Source organism: Microtus ochrogaster, chromosome 10, assembly GCF_000317375.1.
Source record: "Microtus ochrogaster isolate Prairie Vole_2 chromosome 10, MicOch1.0, whole genome shotgun sequence".
Lineage (NCBI taxonomy): Eukaryota > Metazoa > Chordata > Mammalia > Rodentia > Cricetidae > Microtus > Microtus ochrogaster.
Window position 1 is genome coordinate 4,805,672 of NC_022016.1, and position 12,733 is coordinate 4,818,404.

Sequence of the window (12,733 nt, forward strand, 5' to 3'; positions counted from 1 at the left end):
TTATCTCCAGACTGTTACAATGATGCAAACAAATTGTTTTTGTGTCAAAAATACAAAATTTCATTAAAATTGGCCATGGTTCTTGTACTTAGGTTAGCATGACAGATATTTATTGAATTAGCACATTAGCTAAAGTTACAAATGTGGTAAGTACTGTCAGAATTACTGTTTCCATTGACAGTAGAAATGAAAGCAGTCAAATAGAATCTGTAAGAGTGTATGTTCTCATACTGCTTTTAACTCATTCATTAGTAGAGTGTTCCTTGACCTTAGACACAAATCATATGAGATTACATCTGCTCAGCTATCTCTTGTAGAACAGTGACAGTTTGCACTGTCAGCACAGTTTCCAGTGTGACAGTCCAGGTGAAGGCATTATCTGTAACATGACGAGTCAGTCCCCTCGCCCTTCTCCGTGGTAGCATGGACTGGGTATCGCTGCTTTTGCTGGAATTCTTGCGCTTTGTTCTCTTCTGCCTCCATTACCAAAGCACAGGAAGAGAATGTCAGGGATGCCTATGGGGAGACTTTGTCTGACTCTGCCCTTTTCAGTTGCAAGGATTTTTAAAGTTGTTGCTTTCTCTTGGGTAAATGTCTATGCTATGATGCCCAACAGTAGAAATTTCTCTCAAGACCAGGGCCATTGTTATCTTTATTTTATTTTGCTGGTTAATGCAGATCCACCTTTTTTTTTTTTTCTGGTAGTTCACTTCATTAACACTCAATGTTAGAGACTCTAGTGGAGGACTCAAAAGCATCCATGCCATCTTATCCTTTGGTCCATGGAGAAAACAATCACTTCTTGCCCAGCATCCTCTGATGTCTTGGAATCCCCTTGCAGTCCTTTCTGCTCTTCTAACACAGGCCATTAGAGTTTCTTTGAGGATAGACCCTTGACTACTGTTTTTCCCAGTTTTTATCAAGTAACAAATTCTGTAAGTAGCACTAGCAAAGACCCTTTACCGAAGTTGCCGTCAGTAGACAAAATTGTCTGAATGTGCTCCTAGGATCCTGGAGACCCAAACATGGCAATAACTGTCTCAAGGAAAATATCCTTGGGTCTTCCCTTTACTCACTGGGCTCTGGTCAGTTTTTGTTTTTGTTTCTTTGTTCTAGCTGAGGTTTCCAGAGTTATGGAGCTGGTTTTTAGGTTGTGTGTCATTTTTAAGTTCTGTGTCTATGGGCTTGATGTTGGGAATCTCACTTCTATTATGTCTTGGTGTATCAATAGAAATTTCAATTTTAACATCCTGTTACAACAGCAACAAAACATTTGTAGCAACCACTGTGCCAGCGAACAACAGCAGCTCCTATTGACTGAGTGAGTAACTCGTGCCAGGCACCTCCTTTAATCCCCACAGGGACGTTTAGTTCTATAGTGCCCGTGATGACTGCGGGCTGAGTTAGGTTGGTAACTTCACACGGAGCAGCAAAGCAGCATAGGGCTCGCTGACGACATTTCAGGTGGTTCAGATTTCTGTGTGGGTCTGGCCGCAAATTAAACTGTGTTCCCCCATCAGAACACAATAACTCCGCTTCAGAAGAGATTCCTTTTCAGTAAAGCTTGGGAGGCCACTGATGGAAGTACGGCCACTCTTTATGACGTAAACGGTTCACTCTTTTCCCTCCTCCCTTCATGCTTCTAATTTGAGCCCCTGTCATCCCTGTGGAGCCTTCAGATGCTTAAAGTAGGAGCCTATTGCTAAAGCGAAGCTTGTCTGTCTAGGGAGGCAGTGCCCTGCATGCACTATTACAGCCCTGCAGCTCTGGCTCTCCCAGAAGCCCTTAGTCTGCCGCCTTTGTTTGGTTTTCTGGATAAGGGCAATGGTGCCATCACCTCCTGCAGAAAAGCTCTGGCCGCTTTCCCAACACGGAGCTGTCACTTCAGCGGAGGCTTTTTTTTTTTTTTTTTTTTTTTTTGGTGGCAACAAAATAATACCCAGCAGGAATTTGGGAGGAGAAAAAAGAGAGTTCATTTGGCAGGTTCTCAAATGAATGGGTTGTAGTGTCATTGGGCCTGAACCAGGCTTGAAACCAGACATGATCCTATTTTGGAAGCATTGTTCAGAGGGATGGGAAATGTGAACAGAGGACAAGTCTCTTCAAAACGTTCTTTATCTTTTTCCTGTTAGAAACAGACAGCCTGTCTCAACTCAACTCTCCCTTCCTCTCATGTAAACCCAGAGGTCAGAACATGAGAACTCAACTAACTGCCTTATTTGTTGGTTTTTTTTCCTTTGAAAGATGGATCTTATTTGTGAGGCAGTCATATCTCCCTAGCAACTTGTCATGTTTCTGATCCCAAACCCTGACTCTCGTGTGTTCAGGATGTTCCGAAAGCCTAGCACAGTGGCCTGGGCACACAAGCATGCTTTGTTTGCAACAAACATTTATTGGAAATGCTTTTGAAGCCAGGACTTGTGGTAAGATCTTGTGATCCCAAGTACTTGGAAGTCTAAGGTAGCTGGATAGTAGTTTTCAGTACTTCCTGGATTACAAAGATTTGAGGCCAACTTGTGTAACTTGTGAGACCCAAACTCAAAACAAAATTTAATAATAGTACTAGTTCAGTGGTGGAGCGCTTGGTTAGCATGAGGTAGGGGCTTTGGATCAATCCCTAGATCTCAATAAAAGCTGTTTTATAATCCTGACATGGTTCACGAACTGTGTAAGGTGGATCTGGATCTGTACATCAGCAAAACCAATGCGGCCTTTCCTTTAATACACTGTACATTGTTGAGACAGGATACAGAAACCAGAGTGCAGTGGGAATCTGTAATAAGAAATCTTATATATTAATGACATAGTGTAATTTTTTCCTGAATGATTAATATTTGCATGAAGATGTGGGTCATGAACAAAAGTTAGGCAGGAGAAATCAAGGACCCAGGATGAGACAGGAACATTTTGTAGGAGAGGAGCACGTGCTAGTACTGAGAGAAAGAGGCAGGCTGTATGCAATGTTAGAGGTCAACGAAGCTGAGAAAAGGAGAAGGAGGTGAACAGAGCGCTGAGACTGGGAACAGCGGATTGTCTAGATCCCACACTGTATGCCTATTTCCTAAGAGCAGGAAAGTGGTACAGAGGGTTTAAAGCAGGAGAGCTACATGGTTTGCCTTTAGGAAGATGACTTTAGCCACAGGGCAGGGCTGGATCAGGAACTTATCTTTCACAATTTAATGGCTAATGGTCTTTCCTGCTGGAACACTCATTTAGGTCATAGCTTAGGCATGGCACAACATTTGAGAAAAGAATTATTGTTAATAACTATGGATGGGACCTAAATGTGAGTCTCTTTTCCTATTTTGTTTTTCACTTTCTTGCCTGTTAAAAAATAATATCAAATTAAAAAAAATAATATCAACCAAATGTCTGCCAAGTACCCTCCTTTTACAAAGCCAGCCCTTTGGGTCATCTGTTAATTCAACTCCACTGCTGTGTTGCTGTTTTTAGCCTGAGTTGTTACCTTTTAACCCCACTTATAGAGGGTGATGAATGGAAAAAGCTAAAGATTTATTGATCAAAGCACAGCACCAAAGACTATTGATTATTTGATTAGTAAATGGATAGTTACATTGTTAACAAGATGCCTAGGTATGCTTATTTGATGAGGGATTAAAAACACCCTCAGCAATGAGTAATATTTCTTGCTAAATAAATTATGTGCATATGGCAAAGGGCCATTGGGGTGATGTCTTCTATATTTTAACACTCGAGCTATTTAGCCGAGAGTGGTAGAACATGAGAACTTGTCCCAGGATGTGAGAGTCAGAGGAGGAGGAACATGAGTTCAAAGCCAGCCTAAGAAACAGGAGACCTTCTGCATTAAAAGGAAGCAAGCAAGCAAATAAACTTACGTGGAATACTGATAGCCCGGTGCTTTACCCTCCAGTTTGTAAGAACTAGACAAGTAAATAGGAGAGAAGAGTAATTCACGTGATTAATTTGCTACCAATTCATTGCTTGGTCTTAGAAAGTAAGTTTCCTTTATGAGACACCTATCCTGGTTTATAATAGGAGGATTATATCTACAAGAATTTCTAATGAGTCTCCTTTAAGTAGCTTGTTGTGTCTTAATTTGCTTTGGAAGCAAAGATATCTCACTATGTTTTCATGCTTTGGAGGGTCGTGGTCCAAATGTATTGATTGTTTGTTTCTACTGTTTGTCATTATTACCTAATCCTTTATACTTTCATATTTACTAGAGGTAAGTCTCATGGCTCTGGAACTCAGTGCCCTACTCTGTAGGCAAGAGATATACACAGGAGTTTCTGAAGATTTCCTGTAAAGAGGCATATAGTACGTTTTATCCTTTGTGATACATAGAGTCCCTAGTATAACTGATCAATTCTGTCTCTATGGTCATATATAATACATAAATGAATGGGTATATCTAATTTCTCACAAAGTTTTATTTACAAAAGCAGAAAGTGGAATGATTACGCCTCACACACCATACTTTTTTCCCTCAACTTGTATTACTCTTACTGTTTGAATTTTGTTTGAATTTCTTCCTGATCATCTATCCAAATGGTTGTTCCCTTCCATGCTCCTTTTGTGTCCTGTCTGGATCTAAAACTCTCTGTCTCCCAGCTGCTGGGATGCCTTTTTCACAGGCTTGTTTTGTTTTTCTTAGTAACTACCCTTTTTAAATCCTCTGAAGCAGTGGTTAGCTGGAATTCTCCTTGTCTTCCTCCCCCAGAGCCTTTGATCTGAGAAGCTCATATGCATTTGCTGACAGCCAGACAGAAAAGGTGGAGCCCAGATCCTAGACCTGAGGGCAGAAAGAGTAATGAATGGAGGCCGAGTTTATTTGAATTTCTACTCAGCAAGCTCATTTCCAGATCAGCTGCATGTCACTGCAAGCCAGAGCAGGAAGAGGAGAAACCTCTTACTTTCCCTTCTGACCTTAGTGTTTAGTGCCCACTTGGCCACTGAGGTAGGGATTTACCTTTATTTCCCCAGATTTGGTAAAAGCTGTCATCTGGAGGACCATGCTCTGTTTCTTAATGTAGGCTTCCTCTGTGTTAGCATTCAGATTGTTCCTTGCACATTTTGAAGTCACTATCCACATACTGTCACCCTCTGGGTCATACTCATTGCTGGGTATCTTGGAGCTTTTGGTACAGCACCAAGCCTCTATTTCTGTATAAAATCTTATATTAAAAACCAGTTTACTAAATAAATAAAAGTAGAACTACTGTATTTGAAGCTGAGAAATGGATAGGTATTAGCTCCTATCTATTTAATTAACTCTTGTCCTCTGGAAACAGTTTGTTGAGACATTCTCTAGGATTTTATTGTCTGTCTGTCTATATGTATGTCTCTCTGTCTGTCTGTCTATTTTTAAGGTTTATTAGTGTTGGTCTTCAAGTACGTGTGTATCATACATGTACCTGGTATTCAGGCTTGAAGAGAGCTTGGGATCCCCTGAAATTGGAGTCACAGATGGTTATGAGCCACTGTGTGGGTGCTAGGAACTGAATCTGGGTCCCCCTATAGAAGCAGCAAGTGCTCCGAACTGCTGACCCATCTCTACAGCCACCATTATTTTTATCGGATGCAGCGTGTTTGTATGTGTATGACATGTGCGGAGGGAGGAGGTCAACATTGTGGAGTTTGTTTTTGCCTTCCACCAGTATGTGGAATCCTGCACTGGAACTCAGGATGTCAAGTTTATGCTGCAAAGGCTAATACATACTGAGACATCTTGCTGTTCTGCTTCTTATGATTTTAAGAATTCTTCAAAATTTCTGAACGGATCGTGAGTGTATTTCCCTTCACTCATAGTGTCTCAAGCAGCATCATCCCCAGAATTATTTTAGCATCATGATAGATACCAAAGTGGACAGGTGACAAGGGCTCACGGCATTAAATGTTAATAATATGGTTTAAGAAGTGAGAGAAAATGAAAGAAAATTTAAGGTACGATTTTCCCCCAAGAGACATATTTATTCAGAGTTAGAACTATAAAGAAACTATTATTACATAGATTCAGTCAGAGCATTACTGGATATAAAAGATGTGCAGAGCAGAAGAGAAAGTCATAACACCGTGAGCAAAGACACAGAGACAGGAACTACTAAGACCACAATGGGAAGCACAGTGAGCCCAGACTATATCCAGGGAGCTCCTGACAAAATGGGCCTAATAGAAAGTTTCCCAATGGAACGGGCCAGAGGAGGAAATCATAGCCATTCCAGATAATTCCATCTATATGACTTGCCACTTATAACTGATTTCAATGGTTTATTAACCCTATTTCAAACACCTAGCAATCCAAATACCTGAACATTAAGAGATTCCCCCCCAAAGCTGCAGAAGTTTTAGCAAACATAACTGTCATTTAAACCAAAATTGGCTTGACCTGATGCTCATGCTTCCCTCATTATATTGTTTTATGGAAAATATAAAACCGGAGTACAAACTTAAAAGAAGGGTATAATTTGTGTAAGCTGATGATAGACAGAAGAGAATTTCTGGTTGGGAAAAATATCTGAGTATTTACATCTTGCTTGTAGAATCATTTCATGCAACCTACAAATTTAACATGTGGAAAGTAAGGGCTACACAAAGCAACAGTTTGTCTAGTATAAATAGCAGAGCAAGACATCATGCTGTTTCCTTAACCATTAGGCCAGTCGTCTTTCCAAAGCATCATGAACAAATCACTTTATTATCTTTGTTCTTTTCTGACAAGTACCAGCCCCTCAATAAATGCTTTTGTGGGACCAGAACTTTAGCCATTTAGAGAATATTGGATTGACCTATGCTACTACTTATTTTTTATAACCCTCTAGAGACCACGGAGTTGGGCAGCAAGAAGGAACTGAAATCCATGCCCTTCATTACCTACCTCTCCGGTCTACTGACAGCCCAGATGCTATCAGATGACCAGCTCATCTCAGGTGTGGAGATTCGATGTGAGGAGAAGGGCCGATGTCCGTCTACCTGTCACCTTTGCCGCCGGCCAGGCAAAGAGCAGCTGAGCCCTACACCAGTGCTTCTGGAGATTAACCGTGTGGTACCACTTTACACCCTCATCCAAGACAATGGCACAAAGGAGGTGAGCGTCTGTGGCCCAGGTGCGAAGTAAAACCTGGCCTACACTCGAAGCTCCTCTCCTTACGGATGCTTTGCCAATGAGGACTGTCCTCAGTAACAATAGCAACATTGTGATTCCTGCCACCTATTTCCATAATTCTGTCCTAAATAGGAGGTACCTATATAATACCTTCATAGTTTCAGTAACTACATAGTTTCATTCTACTAGCTGCAATAATTGATAAATCCCCAAATCTCAGTTTCCCAAAACAGTAGACATTACTTTATTTGTGTGGAATCTCAAATTGATGATTTTGATTAATAGGCAGCTTTCTTTTGAGAGATGGTTCAACACCATAGCCTGGTATACTTTTGTACCATTAACCTGACATTGCAATGGTCACTGCTGAAGAATATAGAATTTTGGGGGTTAGATGTCAAAGTTTTCAATGAGCCAGGCTTTGAAGACAGCAAATGTCAATTCCAGTTCCTTGAATTATAGCAACTCATTCATTGTCTATAACAGAGACAGAGAAAAATATTTTAACTGAGGAACCTACGGGAAGAATGCATGGGTTTGGTAAAAACCTAACAATGCTTGTCTCATTACTCTCAAGCCTATGCTATACTTAAAAATATTGATCCATTTGAAATCCCTGTTGTTTGGCCATTTTTGGTTACATAATAGCAATTCTATATGATTGATCCTACAGAGAAAACCTCATGGATGTGGTGTTTTTCTCAGATTTTTTCCCTTGTAGAACTTACATGCTTAACCATGAAATGACACTATCTCTGCACCATGTACTTCTTAACTACAACACATCAGTACTAGGAAGGGGCCATATGGAAGCTTACAGACAATTTTATTGGGGTTTTGAACTCCAGAGCTGGCATGGTGTCTATGACAGAAGGTACCCAGAAGAGGATAATTGAAAAAAAAGGGGAAAAGAACACGCCATTTGGTTGACCACTTTGGAGGTCATCTTCATAATGGCAACTGTATGCTGAGGAAGAGAGATTTAGAGAAAGAGCAATGACCAAAGCATTAGGGAAAGCATGGTAAAAAAGAAAAGAAAATAATAGCTAAGGGGAAGACATACTTTTGGAATAATTCAGAAAATCAGGAAGAATTACAAAGCTTGAGTGTCCATGGCTCTGTAAGCTACTGTGCTTGGGGACGGTATTTGAGGAGTAAAACTCATCATCTCATGAAAGGGATGGTTCTTCTTCCTAGCTCTCTAGTACTGCGTTTCTATAGAAAATCTCACCTTCCTAAGGGATGGTCCCCGGGCCACATGGTTGACTAGCCCATCTGGAATGTTAATTCATGAATTGAACATGTTTGTAAATACATCATTTCAGGAATTTATGGAACCACAGTCCCATAAATCAGGACTATGAAAATATTATATGTCAATGAGGAAGATGAAGTAGATAAGGCACAGGATAGTTAGTTCCCTTTCTTCTCTCTTTGGGAACTCCTAAGATGCCCCAGGCCACTGAAGATGTCAATTTGGTAGACCAACAACTGAGTTCCAAAGAACTCCATGGTGTACATGCCTCTTTCAGTGTAATACCAGGCCAATGGGTAGAAGGCGGCACAGGTGCCTATAGGGCTTTTTGGAGGCAAAAGAGATACAAGTCAGAATGTGAGTAGACCAGCAGGCAGATGACCTAAAAGAGCACAAGGTCTCCCCAGATTTAGAAAGCATTTCCCATGGTTAAGGCCAAGAGATAAAGGGAGATTCAGGTGAGTCAAGGGGGTCGAAACTGGTGTGTTCATTTGGAATGATGTAAGGTTGGAATTTGTGAACTAATTTTAGAGCAACGAGGTGTTAGTAATGTATGATTAGCAGGAAGTTGGAAAGATTAAATTTGTGTTGCAGATTAATCTCTGTGTAAACAACCCGTATTACTAGAAATGATAGAGCTGTCATGTAATGTAATAAAGTAGACATTAAGGAGCCTCAAATTAATGAACTATAGGGAAGTTTGTCAATGTGATGTGAATGAACATTGCGTGAAGTAAAGAAAATATGTTCCAAAGATAGATTTTTATATAGCAAATACCCTTTCTCATTTTATAAGTTAAAGCACACATACACTTCTTCAGTTCAAATGTATTTCCTTTTATGACTAAATGCAGCATGGTGTAACTATATACAAAAGCAAACAAACAAAGAAATAGCATATATAGGCATGATGGAAGCTATGGAACGGTATGAGAAAACAAATGCTATATATTTTTAGTCAAGTTTATAACTTCTGCTTTTGCTGGTAGATTTGTTGGAGTGTATTATGACATTAAAACTGACTTGGATGTTACATAACTGAATAAGCAAATGCATCTGTAATGAAATTGTAATGAATTTATAACAAAGCGTAGTATATCATGGGTAGTCTATTTCTGTGGGTAAATTGAAGATCATCAAACTAACTGTGGTTATGCGAATGAGTTGTCCCCAAAAAGTCTTAGGCATTTGAGTGCTTGGTTCTCAGTTAATAATTGTCTGGGAGAGGATTAGGATCTGTGGCCTTGCTGGAGGAAGTATGTCAGAGGAGAGGGGACAGGCTTTGAGGTTTTAAATGACGTGTGCTATTACAAGAATGCTTTCTCCACCTTCCATTCTTAGATCTGGCTGCTGCCAAGCCTTTGCTATGATAGCATGGACTCTAACCCTCTGAAGCCATAAGTCCAATTAAATCTTTTCTTTTAAAGTTCTGTTAGTCATGGTGTATTGTTGCAGAAACAGAAAAGCAACCAATACATTACCAAAGACCAACCATCAAACCATACAGGTATTTTTATACACCTATGCCTACAGATAATCGATAGAAGTCTGGTTACCGATTAAGAAACTATAAAACTGGAAACCGGGCTGCCTGTGAAGAAGCTCTTGCAGTTTCTGATAAGCAACACAGGTGATCTAATGGGTGTTGTGCCTCTCTGAGACTTCATGAGTAAGACTGTGTATATTTCATTTCCTGCTGTGTGAATCCCGCAGTGGATGCCTCTGTAGGTCAAACACTGTTCATCTCTAGTGTGGTACAAGCTAAGCTGTGGCGTCCTTGCAGCATGTTATTAGATAAGTGTGGAGTTGGGATGTTTTGGGCTCTTTTCTTTTTGGCTCAATCAAGGATCCTTTGTGTCTGGATTTTTTTTTTTTTGCCAGCTTTGCTTAGCATTGTTGAAATACTCAATGTTTTGGAAGCATTTCTAAATTTCTAAAGTAAAGTGTTTCTAAAATCAATTCATGGTCCACCAGAGAATGTTAAGTTTGGGAAAGTGGTCGCTAGATGTCACTGTAAGAGAGCTGAGAAGCTGCAAGGTCTAGCCATTCGCTCACTAGTTCAGTAAATATTTTTCAAAACACCCTATATTCCCAGTACTGTGCAAAAGGAGTAGTAGAGTAAATAGCTGTGGTCTTCACATCCCCGATTCTGGGAATCTACTCTAGCTCCACATGTGTATAACCTGTAAGGACTGTGACACTGAAGAGCACCCCTATTTTCCTAGATGGTCTTTAACTCCATGGAATCTACAGATCTGTGGAGAAGACAGATATTCATGAAGCAGTCATACACAATGAAGCCGGAATGTACAAAGTCTCAGCTTGTGGGTTGAAAGTGCATGCCAAGGAACTTGGTGGGACCTGAGAAGGCTTCTCTGAGGAAGTGACATCTATACAAAGTCCCAGCAAGTGGCTATATTAAGCGGGTGTGGGCAACAGGGCTTGCTGGGCATAGGTCACAGGGGCACTCCAGATGAGAGAGCCAGTTTTTCCTGCCCCTCCCTGAATCAAATGGCAGGCTTTTCTAAAGTGTCATGGCACCCCAAGCACTGAGATATTTTTAAGTGATTCAGACTGTAGTCAGAATATGTGGAATTACCTACTGCCATTCTGTAAATGATCCTGACAGAGGGCAGCATGGCCACCCAAGAAGGCTGGGGGGAGGGCAGTACTCACTCCCATTTTGTCCATTTGTTTTCCACTTCCAACTTAATCCTCTATTGCCCCCTCCTCTGTGGCTTCTCCCTCTCTTCGCCATCTCTCATGCTGAGGAGCGGCTGTATAGATAAAACATTAGATGGTCTAGATTACAAGAGGGGCCTCACGTGTGCCCACCTCACCTTCTTTCCTCCGAAGTAGGCACTGTAAGATCACAGCTCACAGATGTCTACACTGAAGTTCACGAATAACACTCAGCATTACAGTCACTGGGGTGGAGGCAGGATTTCAAGCCAAGCAAGAATAGGACAGAGCCTACGCTATCTGCTTCTATGGAGACAAAGTTTCTTGTGAGAAACTCAGAACAACATGATTTTTATCTCATTCAATTTGTTCTATTTTTCTGGTGGGAAAAGAAAAAACCCCACAGGGCAAAGAACTTGCCAGAACCTTGCTGTGATTCAGAACTGTCCTCCCACTCTAGTCTTGGCCTTCTAGTATTTTATCTTCGAGATTCAGAACAATATGACCATTTCCTGTGCTCCCTTTGGTACCTCCTCTTCTAGATAATACCTGATGATTTTGTCGATGCCCAAACTAAATGTTGTGTTCTAGTCAGATTCACAATTTCTATGAGATCCCATTAGTTGACTGAATCACAAGTAGATTGTGACTTAGCTGACTTTTGTGGCACTGTCCTGGCCTCTGATCCTGAATGACAGTAGGAATAAGATCTGGATGTTTGGGGGGGAACTGTTGGATACTACTTTTTCTGGTGGTTGGGGTGTCTTAGGGTCAGTTCCAGTGAACATGGAGGAAAGGATGACACCTTTTGCTTTAGCTAGAAACTAATCTCTTTTTTTGTCGTTTCCTTCCTTCCTCTCTCTCTCTCTTTCTCTTTCTCTCTCTCTCTCTCTCTCTCTCTCTCTCTTTAATTTTTTTTTTTTTGGTTTTTCAAGACAGGATTCCTTTTTGTAGTCCTGGAACATGCTCTGTAGACCATGCTGACCTCAAACTAAGAGATCTGCCTGCACCTGCCTCCAAAGTGCTGGGATTAAAGGTCTGTGCCACCACTGCCTGACAAAAAAGAATCTTTATTTATAATTTGTGCTGTGATTTTAAGCAAGTAAAATGTTAAAAATGTCAAAAAAAAATGGCTTTGAGATGTAGAGTTTGATTAACGCATAATTCTCCTTTCTCCACCTGTTAAATGACCATTACAAAGCCCAAAGCCACAGATCTTGGCTCTGTACAACTGCTGCTTAAATGTACTAGACTTTGCGTGGTTGCTAATTTAGCCTGTGGGTGAAGTAGAGTCTCCAAGTGGGGAAGACAGGAGTGTCACAGTGAAAAGCCAGACAGTTGGATTTGAATCCCACATCTAGCATTTGCTGTCTGTGTGACCTTTCTCTTACTCATTTGTAGAGTTACAATTATAATATCTATTTCAGGGCTGGCTGTTTTGCTTGGGTGAAGTAGACAATTGAAACACCAGGGATCTAAATTAAGCACTCTTCTTCATTGTTATATGCCATCAGATAGACTTCCGTCGTCTAGATCTGGTCTTTGTCTACATGAATGAGAAAAAATACAAACTGACTTTATCTACTGTCCCATTTTGGTATTTTGAAAATGTCACTTCTTTCTTTCTTTCTTTCTTTCTTTCTTTCTTTCTTTCTTTCTTTCTTTCTTTCTTTCTTTCTCCCTCCTCCTCCTCCCCCCTCCTCCCTCCTCCC

The 12,733-nt window shown here is 40.7% G+C and overlaps 1 protein-coding gene across 4 annotated transcripts in view; it reads left to right on the top strand.

The window, feature by feature from the left end:
• Positions 1 to 12,733, top strand: part of Astn2 (astrotactin 2) — a 1,041,512-nt gene that overhangs the window by 814,438 nt on the left and 214,341 nt on the right. For all 4 annotated transcript variants that reach the window (XM_026782391.1, XM_013348224.2, XM_026782390.1 and 1 more), the window contains one exon: positions 6,801 to 7,066. In XM_026782391.1, coding sequence (XP_026638192.1) covers positions 6,801 to 7,066 — 266 coding nt within the window. The remainder of the gene's footprint in view (positions 1 to 6,800; positions 7,067 to 12,733) is intronic.